This window comes from Lissotriton vulgaris, chromosome 4_1 (genome assembly GCF_964263255.1).
Source record: "Lissotriton vulgaris chromosome 4_1, aLisVul1.2, whole genome shotgun sequence".
In the NCBI taxonomy this organism is placed as follows: domain Eukaryota; kingdom Metazoa; phylum Chordata; class Amphibia; order Caudata; family Salamandridae; genus Lissotriton; species Lissotriton vulgaris.
This window is the reverse complement of record NC_141691.1, coordinates 1,349,310,391-1,349,332,023: the sequence shown is the minus strand read 5'-3', so window position 1 is coordinate 1,349,332,023 and position 21,633 is coordinate 1,349,310,391. Positions and strand designations below refer to the sequence as shown.

Sequence of the window (21,633 nt, the reverse complement as noted above, 5' to 3'; positions counted from 1 at the left end):
TTTGTTGCAATAGACCCCACCATTGTCTGAACTCTGGAGAACGTCTTCATTAGGTCCTCTAGTGTCACTTTTTTGGATCCATCTCCCTCTTTGCTTTTTCCTGTGGACGGGCGGCCCTCCGGATGTTGCACGGCAGCTTTTTTAAAGGCGTACTTCTCTAGTTTTGATTGCGCCGTAGCGTGTCTGGGTCCCCTTCCCGCCATTTCAATCGGCAGTCTTTTTCGCTGTTTGCTCCTGTGGCTTCGTCACTCAGCGTGTCGACAGCGCCGCCGTTTAAGTCTGTGGGGAGGCAATATCCAAAATTGTGTCGTCTTTCGGGGCCCCTCGTATGTCACCAAGGGGAACAGGGTGATGGCGGACGCGAGGAGGAAGCGTTGCAGTGTAAGCACCTCCGCTGTCCCAGTATCAAATTCACCAGTCTCCACTTTCCCTTGATCGCCCGCCAGCATTGATTGTCTAGGTGTTACTATTACTCAGTCCCACCGATCACTGTAGGCCCAGCCGGGTACAGTTTCAGACTCCCAGCTGTCAGCAAAGTACGCCCTGGTCTCTTCCTTTACCAGTACGGATTTCTCACACTCAGATGCAATGGCACCGCTGGGCAAGTAATTGTCCGAGAACAGGCCCACCTCCGCTCTCGAGTCGATCTTCAACACGGTCCGTGTGAGAAGTTGGCCTGATATGTAGTGCTCACTATTCTAGTGATCACTGTGTATCATTCCAAACGACCCTTATTGATTGGTTGTAAGTCAACCGTTAGACCAGCTATCCTAGTAGCATGGACAAGAGCAGTCTTTAGGCTAAACTCTAGAGGGCGTGTTAAGCCAGCTGTTATACCATCACATATACCCCTTGAACACCAAGTGAAAGGACACCACACAAGTTGTTATGAAAATAAAAGGATATTTATTTAGAACACAACAACCCTGTACTCTTTATGAGGACAGGGTGCTAAGCACAATACAAAGCTCTTAGGAAAATACTCAAATCGCACAATTTACACAAATGCCCGAGGGGCACGAAAAACCATATACTCTAAAAGTGGAATGCGAAATTACTAGCAGGTAAGTACTACTCTAATAGGCTTTGGGATCGCTAGGACTTGACTACTGAACCTTCAGATTACTAGCAGGAGGCCTAGGGAGATCGGGTGCAGAGTGTGCACTCTCACGCGGGATGCGGAACAAAGTCTATGGTTGCTAGGAATTACAAAGTTAGTGTTATCGGACGAATTCGACTAGGTAGAGCTGAAACGAAAAATGATCTGGACCCTTGGATAGCAAAGCTATGCTGGAGCACCGAAATGCTGAGTTTACCTAGCCCAGGTGCTGCGGCTGCATAGGTCTGAAAAGACGTCTGGAATCCTCGTTGCAGTCTATGGAGCCTGAAAGAAGAAGTTGCTGGCAGGCGACCAGTGAAGAGATTCGGATGGATCCAAGCCTGGATCGAAGATGGAGGACACCTGTAAGCAGAGGGGACCAAGTCCTGAATCACTAGCCAGTGATCAGATGGGCACCAGGATGGCACCGGATGGAGTCACCTCGACCAGGTGAGTGGGCGACGCTGGGCTCTGCAGTCTCACGGACCAGGAGGCGTTGTCGGCGACCAGGATGGAGGTGCGAGCTGTCCCACGATGGTATCTGCTGTCGACGTCGCTGGACCCAGAATTGGGTCAACAAGTCTTGGCAAATGCAAGCCCACGCGGTGGACTCAAAAATGGCGTCTGGAGTGGAGAGGAGGGTCCGGGGTGCTCCTCTGTTGGAGGGGAGCAAGGGCCAGTCTGGAGCAACCAGACCAGCGGTGTTGATGTCGTCGTTCGTCGTCGGGAAGGCCACAAGCCAGCGGGCTAGTAGCCAGACAACGTGGTGAGCAGCAAAGAGCAGAAGGGCCCCACGCAGATCTCGTGGAGGCTGGGAGGCTGAACTTCGGTGCTGGAGCTGCTCAGGGTTGGGGCTTCTCACACCCCAAAGCACTCACTCGAGGATCCCTTGGCGGTCGTGCTGGGCAAGCGTCGTGCAGTCCTGAAGATGGCCGGTCCCTCGAGGTCTCGTCACACCCACGGATCTCAGCTGAGCTGAAGATGTAGGTAGAGGTCAGAGGTGTCAGGGAAGCCGGTTCTCGTCGAGCTGGGCAGTCTTGATCCGAAGGAGAGACTTACAGCAGACCGCGATGCTTGGATGGTGCCTGCGGATGCAGGGTGACTACTCCTTAGTCACAAGGGAGAAATCTTGAGAAGAAGTTGAGAGTTCCTTTCGTAGAAAGTAGTTTCAGGATTCAAAGATGATCTAACTTGGAAGGGGGCCCGCTCCTATCTTTATACTAGGAAAAGGGGCTGGCACGCGACTAGGTCCTGCCCATGGGTGGGACCAGGAAGGGGGGTGGTTACACCCCTCTCCCATGCCGGACTTTCCCCAGCTCAGGGGCTGGTGTGCCCCTGGAACTGGTTCTAGCCGGCAGATGCATAGTGAGCACCGGGGTGCCACTTGCAGTCACCTTCCTCTAAAGCCCTGCCTACCCAGGATACACAAAACCCTGTCTGGGATGGTGCTAGCACCGCCCTTGACAGGAAACCCTTTGTCCAAGCCTCCCTCGCTGGAAGGACTCCCAGCAGCAAGAGGTCAGACTTGTGTCTGTGGTGGCAGCATCCATTTTGTGATGCTGAGGCTTGAGTTAACTTTAACCGGGGTTCACAGTAACATACATGTCGTGTCCCTCTAGAAGGCTGGAATGCTAACCCCGTCGCCAGAATTGGCGAGGGGTTAGTATTCCAATTCGTATGACACCTTACTCGACATGTTTTGATTAAGCGATACCAGAGTTGGCATATAACCGCGAGGATTATAATGCACTTAAGAGTATATGGTACGCGTTATCATGGAACAGCTATTAGGACTTGGTTCCGCAAGCTGCAAACGGGCTCAGCTCATGCCAGAGCACCATCTCACACGATTCCAAGTACTCTGCCTTCAGGATTGTCAAGGCCTGCCATAGGAGTGACTGATAGGAATCTGTGTGTCCATTTTAGGGTTAGATATAGGTATACTATATCTACAGCAAGGGGTGATTACACCACCTTGCCCCAGATGTCGTGCAGCCAGTTGTGTCAGATTTAGATGGCCAGCCAGGGGTGGCATAATACATGCTGCAGCCCCTGGTAGGCCCTGGGTACACCTATGCCCTGAGTTACAGGGTCTGATAAGGTGGCCCAGTACCAATTGGTAAATGCACCTAAGGTACATGGAATCCATTTTACAGAGAGCAGTAGGCCTGGGGCCCTGAATAGCAGGGTCCCAGGTCAACTAAGTTGGAAAAACCAGCAAAACACCAGGCAAAAAGTTGGGGGCAACCATAGTCAGGTATCCACCCTCCTACAGTCCGCAGCCGACCAGCGGTAACTTCCGGTGTAGTACCCCGACCACAGGGCACTTCCGGTCGGGTCGCAGTGCTGCGGTAGGGCGGTGTTCGGATACGCGGCAGGGCCCGTCTCGCCTCTTCGATCTATCTCCGGCTGGCGTCGCTCGACTTCGCCCGGGACTTGGACAGTCTGTGCCCCTCCCGCTCCGGCGTTCCGGTCAGGCTTCAGAAGGCGAAATAAGCCGGATGGACAGACGGATTAATGAAGTTAGTGCTGTTTTGGCCTCGGAGCTCCCGCACTACGCCGCCATCTCGGTCGGCTCGTAGCCACGCCCATAGCATTCTTTTTGATTAATACTCTAACCGCAGATACCTCATGCACCTACCTCTCCATTTTGTGGAATGGACTCCTTTGATCCGTACTAAAAGGTTTCCTATTAAGTGATCTGAAGACTGGCGCAAGCTGTTTACTGCAGCTCAGTGTCTGGTGGCATGGACCGAAATTGGAAAGAAACTGAGGAGGTGGTTTTGTTGTGGTCCCCATGTTGCTTCCTGGTTTGGACAGATTTGATACAGAGCCACCCAATGCCTCCCACTGATGCACAAGGATATTATCTGGATCCAGTCTAGCACCTGGTGGTATCCACAAGGTAAAGAATATATGGTTAGATAAAGTATCCACCAGAAAGAGGATTAACAAAGGTTAACAATTTGTTCTTTACAAACTTTTATAGGAAAATGTGAGTACGTGGGTCATGTAATGATAGTGGCAATATTTTCTTTCCCTCAATCGTGGCCAGCCAATTTGATTTCTTGGCACCGCAGCGAACAAATTTGGCAATGGGGGAAAAGGTTCCCTCGGCCATTTCCAGGGTGCTGTTTTTTAAAAATATCTGAAAGAAACAGTTATAGATTCCTTACCTTAGAATTACCCCCAGGCGTCAGACTGGATCCGGAAAGTTTTTCATCAGCAGTACCTCTGCGCGTCGAAAGGTGGCGTCGGTCAGCTCCGTGTCCATCATTGGTGTCGTGGATAGCCGGGATGACGTCGCGGTAGCTACTTAGATGCCGCCCTTGCGCGCTGATGTCAGTGCTTTTTTTTTTTTGCGCCAGCCAGCGCAGATTCGGAAAGAGCGGTACCTCCAGTCACTTTTTGAATTAACTTTTTGAGTGTCCCACCGACTCCTTGTTCACGTAGAGATGCCCAGCTTCAAGGCTTGCAGTTCCTGTACCTGACTGATGTTGGTGACAGATCTGCACTGCATGTTCCTCTTTTGCCCGGAGCGCGATCACGACTCCAAGTCGTGCTCCAACTGCCGGACCATGGCTCTGAAGTGTTTGCGGGAGCGGTCCCGAAAGTTTCTTGAGCACCGACAGTCGGCTCCGCACCTTTAGAGTTCCAGGTCATGAGGGAGGTCGAGGTCATGGAGCCATCACCACTCTTCATCCAAGTCTTTGCAATCTAGGTCAGGTAAGTCGAAGCACAAGAAGAATTGAAGAAGCATCATAGCTCTTCGACCTCTCCCCGTCGATCGTCTGACGAGACAAGGGATGCGTGCGGTACCCCTCCAGCGGCTCCGCATGCAGAGCGTGAAGGGTCGACTCAGAGTTTTCCTTCTTTCCCGGGATTCAGTGCGAACCCTGCCCAGCTTAGTCAGTTTTACGAGGCGATGCAGGCCATCTTTGGGCAGCCTAACTCTGCTGCGATTTCGGGCCGGCGGACTTGGTTGGGGGGCTTAGACCTTCCCTGCAGGTGGCTCCGGCCCCACAGGGCCCCATAGATCCAGGCCTGTATCTGGATCAATGCCAATTGACCTAACTACACCTCCACCGGCGCCGTTTCTTTCGGCACCGCACCTGCACTGTACGCCAGGTGTGCCCCCAGCCGCCGTCGACCCCGACCTCCATCCTAATGTGGACACTGAGCCTGACCGGTGTTGCCCGACCCTGCGCCGAGTGGTGTCTTTTTGCCCCTCTTCACTCCTGGGGTCCCTTTCAGGCCAGATTGGCACCCAGAGGAGGAGGACTGGGATGGGTCAGGTGACCCTCTGACCGACAAGTTGGATGATCTGAACTGTAGAGAGGACCTGGGGGATGCCAGTGGTCTTGATACCTCCCTGGACATTGGCATGTTGTCTCCTCCTACCGTGGCTATGGAGGAGGGAGCTTCCTATGCAGTGGTGTCGCGTAGGGCGGCCGAGGCTCTCCCTCCCCCTAGAGCTCCCTACAGTTGTAGTCAGGACTAACCTCCTTACAGTGGTGCTTCAATCGCAAGCGAGCTCTTCGGAGCCCCTGCTGCTGCTGCTTAATGAATCCCTAACTGACATCCTTTTGGGAACCTGGTCCAGGCCCAAGAAGGGGGCTCCCGTGGATCGGATGATTGCCCAACGCCATCGCCCAACCCCGGCGACCCCACTTTCCTCTCCCAATACCCCACACCTGAGAGCTTGCTGGTCCAAGCCTCTACTTCCAAGTGCGCATTCCCCAACGCTCCACCAGATAGGGAATCCAAGTAGCTGGATCATCTTGGTAAGATTTTTTCTTCTGCCAGCTTAGGACTGTGGTCTGTAAACACTGCATGTCTATTTAGCAGTTATTCACACGCTGTGTGGGACACGGTTGAGTAAATGCACCCTCAGTGTCCGGAGGAGTCCTGTACCGTACTCGCCCAGATATTTATCATCTGCTGTGGGCTGGATACAGCTGACTCTCTAAGCAGGATGATTTTCACGTCGGTAGCCCTTCGAAGCTAAGCCTGTATGAGATCGACTAGCTTTTCTGGGGATGTCCAGAGCACACTTATGGACATGCCCTTTGATGGCCGTTGTCTTCTTGACGACAAAGCAGACAACACTCTACGGCCAAGTCCTTGGACCTCTCCAACCGCCCTGCGCAGTCTGCTGCTTTTCACCCCTTTAGTGGCTTCGGAAGGGTGCCCCACTACGTCCCGCCCAGAGCCACAGGCTGACGCAAGTTCCACAAACTTCATGTGGCCGGTACGTGGGAACCACCGTGGTGGTTCTGGGGGCCAAGGGGGTAGTCCACCAACCCTCACTGTGCTTCCGCCTCCAAACCTTCCTAGTCTGACTTTTCAGGCCCATCAATCACCAGTGGGCGGCAGGATCTGCATTCACCTCCCCTACTGGCGCACCATCACGTTGGACAGGTGTGTTTTGCAGATAGTCCAAAAGGGCTACTCCCTCCCCTTTGAGGTTACCCCCCTCAGCCATACCACCTCAGTACCATCGCATGTCGGAGGATCATCTGGGCCTCACAGGTCTCTTGGCCAAGGATCATCTGGAAGTCACAGCTCTCTTGGCCAAGGGAGCCATCGAGCGCGTTCCTGCCCCAGAAGTAGGTTGTGGTTGTTAATCCCACTACTTTCTGGTACCCAAGAAGGACAAGGGCCTGCGTCCTATCTAAGAACTCCGGAACGTCAATGGCTTCCTCTGGAGGGCGAAGTTCAAAATGTTGAAAATAGCTCAGGTCCTGTCTGCCCTCGACCCTGGAGACTGGATGGTAGCGTTGGACTTGCAGGACGCCTATTTTCACATCCCCATCCTGCCGGCCCAACGGCGCTACTTGCGGTTCACGGTAAACCACGAGCATTTTCAGTTTACTGTGCTCCCCTTCCGCTTTACCAGAGCCCCTTAGGTGTTCACGAAAGTAATGGTGGTGGTTGCAGCTTATCTGTGCAGATCAGGGGTCCCAGTTTTCCCCTATCTCTACGACTGGTTATTGAAGGCGGGCTCGCCCCACACAGCTGTCTCCCACCACCAGACTACGGCCGACCTCCTTCATTGGCTGAAGTTCTCCATCAACATGGCAAAGTCACAACTGATTCCATCTCAGGAGCTCCTCTTTATCGGAGCGGTTTTGGACACTACGCGGTTTCAGGTCTATCCTCTCAAGTCCAGGATATTCGGGCTATGATTTTGATCTTTCAGCCCTTATCCGTAAGGCTCTGAAGACTCTGCTTTTTACTAAGCGTGACCAATAGTCGGCTGTGGCCTCAAGTCAGGTGATACACCCTCCTTTCTTCTATAGTCTATCCCTGGCCCCGGGAAACCCATTGTGGGTAGCTGTGCGCGATATAAGCTTAAATAAATAAAATAAAAATAAATAAATTATCCTGGGTTTCGGTCAGGAAGATCCTCCGGCTGCTAGGCCTGATGGCCTCCTGGATCCTGCTGTGGATTGTGCCAGGTAGTATATGCGGGCTCTTCAGTGGGACCTGAAGGTCCAGTGGGCGCAACATCAAGGGAATCTGTCCGATTGCGTCCAGATCTCAGATGGCACTGCACGCCAATGGCAGTAGTGGCTCGTGAGCCAGCATTGGGTCAATGGCAGATCCCTCTCCCTTCCTCAACCAGAGTGAACAGGGGTGACGGATGCATCACTGCTGGGATGGGGCGGCCACATGGGGGAGGAGGAGATCAGAGGCCTCTGGTCTCTGGCGGAGTCTGAGCTCCATATCAACCTTCTGGAGCTACGGGCGATCCATCTTGCACTAAAAGCATTCCTTCCCTCTGTCCCGGGAAAAGTATTGTAGGTGTTCATGGACAACACCACCGCCATGTGGTACTGCAACAAACGAGGCCAGTGCGGTCGTGGACCCTATGACAAGAGGCCCTCTGCCTCTGGACATAACTGGAACATCAGGGCATATCCCTGGTGGTTTAACACCTGGCAGGTTCTCTAAACGCCAGGGCAGACATACTCAGCCGCAGGTGCATGATGGATCACGAATGGCGTCTTCACTTGGAGGTGGTGCAAGGTCTCTTTCGTCAATGGGGAGAGCTTTTTTTAGAACTATTCGCCACCGAAGAGAAGGCAAAATGTCAGCTATTCTGCACGTTGGAATTTCCAAAGCGACACTCGCTAGGCGACGCTATTCGTCGAGACTGGAATTGCGGTCTGTTGTACGCCTTTCTGCCTGTACCATTTCTCCCCAGAGTGCTGAAGAAGATCAAGCACGACCGGGCCCAAGTCATTCTTGTGGCTCCGGATTTGTTACGAAGAGTCTGGTGTCCCGAGATACTGCATCTAGCAATCGATCCTCCGTTCAGTCTGCCTCTGCGGGAGCATCTTCTGTCGCAGCAGCAGGGGGCGTTCCTGCACCCAAACCTGTCCAGGCTCCACCTCCTTGCTTGGAGATTTACTGGCGGCAGTTGACGTCATTCGACTTGCCTCCCGAAGTCTGTGATGTAATCTTGGCAGCCAGGCATCCCTCCACTATGACCGTGTACGCCTGCTGATAGAATGAATTTGTGGCATGCTGCGCAGCAAAGGCTGTGGATCCCCTTCCTGTCCCTCTTTCTGAGGATCTCTTGTTCCTCGTTTATTTGGCCCAGCAGGGCTCTGCTCTGGGCACTATCAAGGGCTATCTCTTGGCCATTTCTGCCTTTCTTAGGCTTCCTGATCAGCATTCCCTCTTTGAGTTGTTGTAAATCGTTTCTTATAAGGCATTACTCATCTCTTTTCTCCTATCCTCTATGTAATGCTTCAGTGGGACTTGAATTTGGTCCCGGCCTATTTGATGTGCGCTCCTTTTGAGCCGCTTCACAACTGTCCTACCAGACGTTTAACTCTTAAGACTGCATTCCTGGGAGCCATCACATCTGCCAGTGAGTGAGCTCCAGGTTCTTTCATCCAAGCCTCCTTTTCTGGCTGATGTACAAAATAAGGGTCCCTGTGAACTGATAAACCATTATTTAAATTTATTTAGGGAAATAGTATTAAAACAATCAACACACTGTAAATTAATCACAATGAGTAAACCAATACAATTGAAAATAACAGTGCCCCAAAGGAAAGGGAGTGAAATAGCGTGATGCTATTTCATTAGAAATACAAACACTATTCAATGGCTTCAGATCCCTTCAGGCTCAGGGATCTGAAGCCGTTGAATAGTGTTTGTATTTCTAATGAAATTGGATATTTTCATTTGTCACGACTGCTACCTTCTCACTATTTCTTTCCTTTCACAGCATCACGCTATTTCACTCCCTTTCCTTTGGGGCACTGTTATTTTCAATTGTATTGGTTTACTCATTGTGATTAATTTACAGTGTGTTGATTGTTTTACTACTATTTCCCTAAATAAATTTAAATAATGGCTTATCAGTTCACAGGGACCCTTATTTTGTACATCATATAGCACCCAGGTCCCATGTGGATTCTTTTGGGTAAAACCCCCCTTCCTTATACAATCCTTTTCTGGCTGGACATCCGGACAAGGTTGTCCTAAGAACTCATCTATCCTTCATTCCCAAGTTGGTCAGCTCCTTTTATATTGGGCAAACCATCACCCACCTTCTTTCCACCTCTGCATTCTTCTAAAGAGGAAGAGCGGCTCCACCGTCTGGACCCAAAACATGCGTTTTCCTTCTGTCTGGATCGCACACAACAGTTCTGGGTGGATGATCAACTCTTTGTTGGGTACATGGGCGTCAAAGGTCGGGCTGTACACAAGTGTACCATCTCCAGATGGGTTGTTTTGTGTATTAAAGCCTGCTATTCGCTAGCAAAAAAAGGAGCCTCCGGTGGGGCAACGCGCCCATTCCACCAGGGCGACGGCAGCTACTACTGCTTTGGGATGAGGAGTCCCTCTAAATGACATCTGTCAGGCAGCTACATGGGCATCGCTGCACACGTTTAGAAGACACTGCCTAAACAGCCAAGTCTGGAGAGACTGCTTCTTTGGCCTTTGGTATTTTGCCAGGGTATCTATTCTAAGGTAAGGAATCTGTAACTAACGCTTTCTTTCAGATGAACAAGTTACTTACTGTCAGTAACGATATATCAGTAAGAAACATTGGTTAGTTATAGATGTATTACCGCCCCACCCACTACTCCCAACGACGGATGCGTAGCCGACTGACGCCATCTTTCGCCGTGCAGAGGTGCTGCTGACGAAAAGCTTTCCGGATCCGGTCTGACACCTGGGGGTAATTCTAAGGTAAGGAATCTATAATTAACCTATGTTTCTTACAGATATATTGTTACCGAAGGTAAGTAACTTGTTTATTCGGTACTGCAGGACTCTTGTGTGACCATACAAATGTTTTAATCCTTTAAAATCCTACCCGAGCTATTATTTAAATGTAACGTTTACACCAAATCACGCTTTGTGAGTGAAGTTCTGACTGTTAACAAGATTATTTTTTGTGTATCAAAGCATCCTTTGGGAATAAACCTTACAATTCTGTTTTTTGGGAGGCCCCCAATTCCCCCCCCACCCCCTCCCCCCTCAAGTGCTCTGGGAACCCTCTGTTGGGATAATTCATTGCCTAAGAGCTTGATTAGGATTCTCCTACAGGTGAACTGGAAATACAGGTAAGTACCTTTTCAAGTTTTTATTATGTAATAAATGTAAAGTATTCAGTAACCTTGATTCCCGTCTCCATTTAAACAGATGTAAAACGTTATTGTTTGGTTCTCATTGTAGAGCATGTTAAGGTACCTGATGAGATAAGATTCCCTAATGCCTGCTGTGTGGGAATTGCATCACAGACATGTCTTAGCGTGTTTAATCCTACAGGAGGCTGGTTGTACGTTAGCCTTGGGACCCTGAGTGTTTCTGTAAATGGTGAAAAGGTACGTTTTTGTACAATAACTTCTCATTTGCATTTGTCTGTAATGTCTATTTAGTTCAATCGCTGAAAAATCACTGACTGAAAATAGCAAGACTTATTGGCTCTTCCTGTGTTTGCAGGATTTTGCTGAGGGGTTCGCTAGCAGATTTGTGTATATTTGTTTGGAAATTTTAGTAGCTCTTGTTATTTAAGACCCTGGAGGTCTCCGATTGCTTAGCTGAATAGATTTACTTTAACACACATACGTTCAATCTCCTTGATATATTTGCACCTACTACTGTTGTATTGTTAGATTTGCTGATTGAACATTTATGTAATTGATATAGAATACCTAATCCTGAAATCAATGTCTGATGCATCTAGACGAGATCAGTGAGCTACAGGTTATTAGCAGACTTATTTTACACTTTTAGACCGTAGCAACCTCTATAGAGGTTTCAGATTGTCCTTTGAATCTGAAAGAAACACATTAGTGATAGATTCCTTACCTTAGAAATCCCCAAGCGCCAGACTGGATCCGGAAAGTTTTACTTAGCAGTACCCTTGCGCGTCAGTAGGTGGCGTCCTGCGGCTCCGCGCCAGTCACTGGTGTCGTCAGCGTTCAGATGACATCACGGAGAGTACTTAGGGGCCATCCATGCACGCTGACATCAGTTGTTTCTTTTTCCGCGCCAGTAAGCGCAGATCCAGAATGAGCACATACCTTGGTCTTTTTTTGACCACTATTTTGAGACTTTTGTCTCCCCACTTTTCTCTTTGTGCACGTAGGGATGCTCTGCTTTAAGCCTTGTGGGACCTGTCGCCGAAACATGTCGGTAGCGGAGCCCCACGATGTTTCTCTACTGCCTGGAGGCAGACTACGACTGCCGTGCCATGGCCCCCAAGGCCTTGCGAAAGTGGCATACGAAGTTGCTGGAGATCCAGCATTCGTCGCCTGGCGGCTCCTGGTTTACAGTCGCTCCTCGGACTCCAAGTCTTCGCCTTCAGGATTCTGGTAAGCGTCGCCATAAAAATAAGTCAAAGAAGCGCGTTCGCTCTCCGACGTCCCCGCGTCGTTTCTCGGAGGAGGACGAGGGGACAGGGGCCTCGCCACTGGGGCTCTTCTGAAGCCCGAGAGTCCTGCGGCCTACCATCCTTACACCGCTCAGTCGGTACTTAAATACCCATACCTGACACTGTTACCTGTAGAGGTTAGTGAAAATCTACAACCTTTAATTAGTGAGAATAAAGTGGATGGGTAGGAGATTGCACACCAGGCATGGCCATGTGCCATGCCATTTTCTCAGTACCCCATTATGGGTGGGGTTTGGGTGCAGAGTATAGCTGAAGACATCACAGCCTTATGAATCCATGCTGGGCATGCCTCAGGGCCCTACTGAAGATCGGGGTGAGAAGAATGCTTTCAGTGTGTGGTGAGAAGCCTCTCCTTTCACTCAGTGGGTACACAAGGTGGAGTACTGCGTTCTGGATGTGGACTAAGGCCACACTTGTCTCCATAGCTTGCTGCACACGTGCCATGGTTATCACGCTGAGGAAATATAAATTTTATGGTCAAGTTATGTTCCCTAGCGCGTACCCCACCGTCTCCATGTACGAGTTAAAGTGAATGTAATTTCCCTCCTGTACCAGCTATGAAGACGCAAATATATTTGCGTCCACCGTTAACATGTCCTCTTTCAGACCCACTATGAATGGGTTGAATGGTCCGTTCCTAAGTATGCTATGCCAACGTCTTTTTGTAGCGTACTTCTACGTTTTTCAGCTCTGGCTGAGTAGGCCCCTGAATTTCTGTTACCGAGCCTCTTTTCTGGCTTCTGACTCGAAGGGCCTCTGCCCAGGCTGCCTCTGTACCCGTGAACTCTGACTTACTTTCAGCGCGGCCCCTCGCGCTCAGTTCAGCCTGCTGCCTGCCAAGATCGACTATAACCTTCGAGTTATCTGTTCCGCCCCCCGAAAATACATTCCTGCCTGCTAGCTTCAGTAAACATCCTTCTTCAGCTGCAGAGCCAAAGGGCCGGCCTGTCTCTATGCAACTAATTCAAGTAATTCATAGCCCTTGTTGCCATGCTCCCATGGAAGGCCCGTGCCCCCACGCTTCTCATACAGACACTCAGGCGCTTATACACGCACTCACAGCAAGTATAGAATAGCTTCTACCCTAGAGACCTTTCCGCCCAGATAGCTTAGTTCCTAAACATCAGATACCAGATATGATAGAAGCACAAGTTGATCTGACATGCCAGACTTCTGTCTCTTTCCGTCAGTGTAAATGTCAAGTCCCCATGCACCCTCTAGTCTCACGTGCATCACACGTCATGCAGCTGCGCGCGCATCCAAGCTTCCGATTTCTGCTGACATTACAACATTCCTGTTAGTGCCACCCCTTTCGTGACACTTACCAGTGACGTTTCTAGCACACACCTCTAGTTCACGCCTCTTGATTACGCACTTGTACCACGTGTATACTGTTATCTTGTCTTCTCTCAGCTGTTACGCCTTCTATACTGTTTCCAATGGTGTAAAATAAGTATATAAGCTATGTACTGTTAATAAAATGTAGCGCGCTCTCTATCCCTTCTGACACCCCTGTGGTGGTCAGAACATGATATCCTGGCCATGACCATTCCTTTCTAAGGAATAAAACCCCTAAGAACTCTAACACCACGGACTCTGTCTCCTTCTTCCGATTTTGAGTTATTATTGATTAAGTACTTACCTGCATAGAAATTAAGAGAGTAAATTAATTATTTACGTCATTTGGCGCCCGAATAGGGACCCCTCCCCCACCTCACGCGCCGGTTGGCGCATTGCAAGATCTGTCCCCTGCCATCAGTTAGATGGACCATACGCGTACCGGCAGGATTTCCTGCATCTCCCTCTGACCCGCGGAGGTGACGAAGACTGCGATCAGTGCCCAGACGAGGCGGTGAGGAGTGCGGAGGATCCCGACCAGAGCCTAGCCGAAAGAAACAAGGTCCGAGGTGTCAAGAGGCCCACCAGGTTTCCGAAGTTTTCCGAAGTTTTCCGAAGTTTCCCGAAGTTTTCCGAAGTTTCGAGTCGAGTCCAGTCGAGTTTTCCGAGGCCTTCTGTTTCCGTGCTTCCCGGTGAGTACCATTGCTGGGACGTATCTAGACGGGTTTGGGTACACAAGTCCGGTCTGCACTGTTTTTAGGCAGTGTATCTGTACTGTTTAGCAGTATATCTAGTATTCCGAATTTCTGAAATTCTGCACTGTTACACCAGTGTATCTGTACTGTTTAGCAGTATATCCGGTATAGGGGGTAATTATCTATGTCTCCAATGTTTTTTTTTCATGTGATTAATGTCGTGGTATGAATGTGACCGTTTTATGTGTATTATTGTGTTTTTCTTGTATAACTAGTTATATTCAGAATTAAGTATCAAGAATCGCGCATTTAGTATCAAGTAGGCAAAATGCCGTTTTTCAACAAGTTAAAGCAGATAGGAACTAGGAAAGGGATGTTAGAGGAAGAAATTCCTATCCCCCCTAGGGACACTCCAGGTAACTTTATGTATAACAAGCATGGCATAGATGCCATATTGTATCTAGAATTATGGACCGATTATACAAAGCACCTAGACGAAAGACACAGATGGCCAGTTAATGGAACATGGGATGCCGAGTGCATCGTGAAGGTAGAAGAGGTATTACGGAAAAAGAAAGCTAGACAATCTCAGAAAGACGCCATAGAATTCTGGCGTAAGGAATCACATAAACGTGCTGAAAGAGCACTCCGTAGAGAAGACAGACTTAGAGAATCAGATAGAGCTCAAGAAAATGAATTAGTCACTGAAGGAATCCGAGTAAAAACAGAACAAATAGATCGCATCCGAAATAGCCAAGTAAACGGCATGTATCTTATGGCCGAGGGTACACCTGACGCCATTTCAGAAATACCGAAAAATCTGCCGCCACCGCTGGTCCCAACTAAAGTAATGCATAAGACTACTAAAGATATATTCCTGAATTCCTACCTAGAAGATGTAGCTCCAGCTTACACAAATCTGCCTGTTCGTGCCCTGCCTACGGACAGGGACGGGGGTGGCACTCCGCCCCCAGGTCATGTTCCGCCGGTACCGCAACAGACTTCCCCTGTTCCGCCAGCCCCGCCACTTCCAGCACCTAAAACAGATCTGCCGAAACCACGTTTACCAGATCCTACTAAAAGACAAATACAAATACAGACTGCACACAGAGATGATAGCCAAGCCTCTGCTTCAGGGGGTGCGACCGCGGGTCCTCGGACCCCGCCATTGACACACAGATTAAATATCAGAGATATACAGAGTCCCCTCACGTTCAGGTCTCCTCACTTGTCCCGCTTAGACGCATTCAAGGAAAACATTTCAGTTTGCAGATACGATCCGGTACCCGGTAAAGACGATCTAATGATATTGGCATCACTACGGTTAAGATCTGCTACTGATATCTTGCTAAGCTATGTAGGAATGAAGGACCGTCTAGACAGAATATATGAGTTTGTTCAGACAGGGAAAGACCCTGACAGTATCAAGAATGCCATGGAAAACCAGAAAGTTGACATACAAGCACAGATATTACGATTTTTCATAAATTGTCTAATAAGAGAACGAGATAGGCCTGGAACAGATCAGAGTGAATTAGATGCACTGAACAAGTGGGGTCAAAATATAGCCGATGGAAAACATGACAAACAGAATTGCATAGCCACTATGTACAGAAAAATAAGAAAAACAGTAATAGAGGTACACCAAAAGGAGAAAGACAAAGCTTCCTCTGAGGAGGAAGAAGAATCTGAAGAACCAGAAAAAACTGCAGGCACCATAGCATATGTAGGTAAGGGAACTTACCTTAGGAAGGGTATCCGTCCAGAGAGCAAGAGAGTTTTCTTCTCTGCCTTGACAAATCCGAATTCTGCTGAGCATCAGTTCCAGGAAACCGATAAAAGGCTTCGAGACCGAGTTGGGTACCACGTACTCAATTCTATGGATGAACAAGAACTAGCCCGATCAGCTGTATCATGGGCCGAAAATGCAGACATATATAACGATGACACGGTGGCGCAGACATTTCTGAACCTCTCCCCCGACGAACAGAAATTAGCAGGTGTATACATGATTCAGCACCTTCTCATCAAATACAGAAAACATTATTCTGATCCAGGTCCCTTACACGAGACACTAGAAGCACTACTCATGGATAGATGGAGAGGCTTAAGCACCAAATTAATTCAAATAATTCTAGAACAACGACACAGATATAATACCTTTGTAAGCTCTGAATATGTTCCCGCCCCGCCCCCAGAAAGGAAAATGTATCACATGCAACGCCTGAGTGGCGTTGAAAGTCAGAACCCCTTACGAGAAGTGCACCCTGTTATGGGTGAGGATCGTGTCTTGAAACGCGTGTATGTACACACGCCTCTGACTAAGTTAGAACTGTTAGAAATGAAGAAACTAGTCCCGTGCCATGATAAAGACCCTGCAGGTTTTCACAGAGAGCTTAAAGACATGTTACTGATGGGGGATTACACATATGATGACATCATGAAAATGTTAAAAGTATTATTACCCACGGGTATCTTCGAGAAGTTAAAGGAAAAGGAATGGGAGGTGGGGGACACAAAGATTGCATGGGCAGAAATAGAGGACGAAGAAAAGAAACGGATCCCAGGGTTAGGCCTTGGGGACAAAACTAAAGCATTACCAGGTTTGATAGTACAGGTTCTGCCCAGATTGTTGACAACTAGAAAGGAAGATTGGGACGCCATCTCGTCCTGTAAACAGAAGCATGATGAAGATACTAGTGACTTCTATTCAATATTCGAGAAATGTTTTATTATTAATAGTGGCCTCAAACCAAGTAGCGAGTCGTACCCGCATCTTTTTGTATCAAAGTTAGTGGAGAATTCCCTACCGTTAGTTAAAAACCGTGTATACAAGGTCGAGAGTACATGGCAAGCAAACACGCCATCACAGATGTTACAGATGTTACAATATCACCAGAACAGAATTAGAGAAGAACAAGATCAGGAACAGAAACGTATGAAAGACACGAAGATGAAAATGCTAGTAGCACAGACGGTCCCAGCCGACAGTCACAGAAAGGGTACGACCCAGACAAATCACAACGCAGCTCCCGTTAAAGGGACATGCAATTATTGCAAGCAGCCAGGTCACTACGTACATGAATGCCCAGTTCTGAAACATAACATAGCGACAGGTAAAACTAAGGAAAGACCGCATCCGCCTAGACAAGACCATAACCAGCATCAGTCTTCACAGAATACACAGAATACACAGCCTATGCATGCTTCTTCGACTCCAGCACAGACAGTAGCGATACCACAGCCACAGCCCATTGCCGCGTCTCAGCAAGTTTCACAACAGATGTACCAGTATGCCCAGTCCGCTTATCCCGAATATTCCCGATATACATGAAACAGCCTAGAGAGGGAAGGTGGCTTGCCTCTTATTGAGATTCCTGTAGATCAAGAAGGTCCTTATGTACACAGTCAAGTATTGGGAAAAGACAGAAAGTTTTTAATTGACACAGGGGCAAGTCGCACTACGATCAGCCATGATGAAGTCCCAGGGGCACCCCTCTCAGGCTCACAGAATGTTTCCCTTGGTTTTTCAGGACAGCCTATTGTAAATGAGGTATCAGAACCAGTTCCCCTGGCTGTGGGTCCATTATCGCGTGTTACAGACTTGTTACTTACAAAATCATGTCCAGAAAATCTGTTAGGAATTAAAACATTGAAGGCTCTAGGAGCTATAATATGCTGTTCCCCGGAGGGAGTTAGACTCTTTCTGCGGGATTTCAAGGGTCATTATGTTTTGCGAGAATTTGATGTCAGATTGAAAAACGTACCAGATTACTTGTGGGCAAAAGGCCCAACTGATGTAGGTTGCATGCATATCACTCCGTACCGCGTTACACTCAAAGCAGGTGTTGTACTACCCAGAATCAGACAATACAAGTTACCACCCGATGCTGTAGTGGCTTTACTGAAAATCATTGACGAGCTCATTGCCCAAGGAGTGGTCGTCGAGACCGACTCCAATGTCTGTAATTCACCCATCATTCCGATTCTTAAACGTACTGATCCCAATGCACCGCCAGTATATCGGCTGGTGATTGATCTTCGAGAATTAAATAAATGCATTATACCACAGTATCCTGTGGTCCCTGATATCTCATCCCTATTGACGGCCATTGATTCAGAAGCAACGTTCTTTACTGTAATTGACCTCAAGAACGCCTTCTTCAGCGTGCCTATTGATCCAGAGAGCCAATATCTCTTCGGATTCAGTTTAAATGGACGCAGCTTCAAATTTTCACGCGCACCTCAAGGATTCACAGAAAGCCCCAGCATCTATAGTCAAGCACTGAAAAGACAACTAGATTGTATTCAAATGCCAGTTAACACCGCTCTACTGCAATACGTCGATGATCTACTGATCACCGCACGAAGTGAGCCCGAATGTGAAAAAGCATCACTGACAGTTTTACATTTCCTAGCCGACAAGGGGCACAAGGTGTCCCCTTCGAAGCTACAATTCTGTGTTCAGCAAGTTGTGTACTTGGGTCACTTGCTGTCCAAAGTGGGGAGACAGCTCACTCCCGATCGCATTCAGTTAATTGTAAATATGCCACAACCCCAGACACAAAAGGAAGTGCGGGCCTTCATAGGCCTCACCTCATACTGCAGACAATGGATTCCTCAATATGCATTCCTAGCTAAACCACTCATCCAGTTAACGACACAAGAGGCAGCTACTTCGACTGCCCTCCCTTGGACTCAGGAACACACACAAGCTTTTGAAGAATTAAAGAAAGCATTATGCCAAGCACCAGTTTTAGCGACACCATGTTACAGCAAACCGTTTACACTTTTTGTTACAGAACGTGACGGTACAGCGTTGTCTGTCCTCACCCAAGATCAAGCAGGTTCACATAAGCCTTGCGCTTATTTCTCAAGTACATTGGATTCAGTAGCCCAGGCACTCCCTGCGTGCTTAAAGTCAGTAGCAGCAACAGCGTTAGCAATCAGACAAAGCGATGCAATTGTTTTAGGCCATCAGTTAACAGTTCAAGTACCACACTCTGTAGAGGTTTTGTTAAACAGAACCCAGACTCAACACTTGACCATAGCACGACTGACAGGTTATGAATTAACGTTGTTCCAGCCACACATAGAAATAAGACGCTGCAGTATCCTGAACCCCGCAACACTGTTACCTACAATTATGACAGACCCAGCCCAGCATGATTGTATAGAAATTATTAATGCAGTAACAAAGCCACGACGAGACTTAACAGATGTCCCATTGACCAATCCAGACCTGACACTTTATGTGGACGGTTCATGCATGAGAACAAGTACAGGAGAATTAGTGGCCGCGTATGCCGTGACCACTGAAACTGAAGTTAAAGAAACACTTCGTATTGACACACTGTCTGCTCAAGCAGCAGAGCTTATCGCTCTGACCCGAGCTTGTATTCTAGCCAAGAACAGAAATGTTAACATATACACTGATTCCCGTTATGCATTCGGAGTTGTACACGACTTCGGAGTCCTCTGGCAAGAACGAGGTTTCCTGACCTCTCATGGGGCCAAGATACAACATGGTCCCCTCATTCAAGCACTGTTAGAAGCAATACATTTGCCCTCGGGCATATCAGTCATGAAGTGTAAAGCACATACAAAAATTACAGATTCTGTTTCCCAGGGTAACGACCTGGCAGACCAGACAGCAAAACATACAGCACTGACTCACACCCAGATTACTGATGTGACAAAGACCATAGTACCGACAAAGTGTATGGCAGTTAGAGATCCCACCCTAGATGTAATTGACATCCAGACGCATGCTACCACAGAAGAAATAAAGGAATGGATTGAACTAGGAGGGATCCAGACAGATCAAGGTTGGATGACGAAGGGAAAATCTACATGGTTTTTCCCTGACTCTATGGTTCAAGTCATGATTAATACAGCACATAGCCCGGCACATCTAGGAGAGAAAGCGATGTTAGACAGTTTACAAAATCTCTGGAGCAATAAACACTTACGAGCAGCAGCAAAACAGAAAGTGCGTACTTGCATGATCTGTTGTCAGTTCAATCCAGGTAAAAGCGTTCCTGTAGAACAAGGTGGATTTCATCCTCCCGATCACCCTTTTGAAGTCCTCCAGATGGATTATATCCAGATGAACAGTTGTCGAGGATTCAAGTATGTCCTTGTAATTGTTTGTGCTCTGTCCCGTTGGACCGAAGCATACCCAGTTCCAGACTACACTGCTCCGACCACTGCCAGACAGTTGGTTCGTGAATTCTTCCCACGGTACGGTTTGCCCCGTGTCGTATACTCAGATAACGGACAGCCATTCTCGTCCGAGTTAATGAAGCAGGTTTCTTTACTGTTAGGTTACCAGTGGAAATTCCATTGTGTCCGACACCCTGAAGCCGCAGGCCTTGTAGAAAGGCATAACCAGACACTAAAAATAAGACTTGCCAAGATATGTCAGGAAAAAGGGGTCGACTGGATAGTCGCCCTGCCGGTGGCACTATTCTACATGAGGATGGTCGCCCACTCGAGATCAGGGCTATCCCCGTACGAAGTGGTTTTTGGCAGACCACCGAATATGTGGGGGACGCCCATTCCGAAGAAAATCACTGATGTTGATTGTAATATGTTGACAGATTACCTTGCCTCCTTGATGTCTGCACTCCAATCATGTCGTTCACAGGTTGCCGCAGCCTTCCCTGACAACACTGATGTAAAGCCGCACGAGGTCCGTCCTGGGGATCTGGTACTCGTCCGGAATTTCGACCGGAAAAATCCGCTGGAGCCTCGCTGGAAATCTCCGAAGACCGTCCTTCTCACCACGAGGACCGCCGTGAAGATTGAGGGGAGAAAGGGGTGGGTCCATACGAGTCATGTGAAGAAATTTTGTGGACTGAAACCTGATCGAGACTCGTCCACCCCCACCAAAGACTGTGTTGAGGAAAAAGACTTTACAGTATCCGAACGAGAAAAAACTCCCCAAGAAAAATATCGTATGAAACTCCGATCTAGCAAGTCAGACAGTTTAATTGTTTAAGTCCTCCCCTAGGTGAATCGGTTAAATAGTTTCTGACATGTATCCCCTAGATCGAGATAGAGAGAGAGAGAGACAAGTCAAAAGACATACATACTGCAAATCATTGCGTAGTCACTGTATAGTGACGTTGTTAATAATGTTTTTTCTAAGTGTTCTAATTATTGTTGCCAGTATTCTGCTACCTATCTACTGGCCTATTTTCAAGCGTGAACAATCTGTTTACAATGTCTCTGCTGAACACACTTTTAGTGAATTACCTGCACACGAACTCTCTTACAGACTTGCGCTGCGCAACAATACATTCATTAGTATGTTACACCACTCCCATCAGACGAACAATGCTACAGACTGTTGGATATGTGGCCGACTCCCTCCCTACCAGAATTACAAGGGAGCTCTGCCCCTCTTTCCGTACCCGTTCACTCACAATGGCTCCTGTGGGGCATGGTTTAAAATAATTAATTCCTTAGATCCTGATATTGCTGTTTTCGATGGGGGCTGGGTTTGGGGAAACTTGAACTTAGTCCTGCTCAACGTCTGTTACCCTGATAAGGAGGGACTCCCTACTCGA

The 21,633-nt window shown here is 48.4% G+C and overlaps 1 protein-coding gene across 1 annotated transcript in view; it reads left to right on the top strand.

The window, feature by feature from the left end:
- CEP192 (centrosomal protein 192) overlaps positions 1-21,633 on the top strand; it is a 1,919,503-nt gene that overhangs the window by 831,064 nt on the left and 1,066,806 nt on the right. Inside the window, exon 21 of the mRNA XM_086965571.1 lies at positions 10,805-10,953. Within this exon, the coding sequence (XP_086821697.1) occupies positions 10,805-10,953 (149 nt within the window). The remainder of the gene's footprint in view (positions 1-10,804; positions 10,954-21,633) is intronic.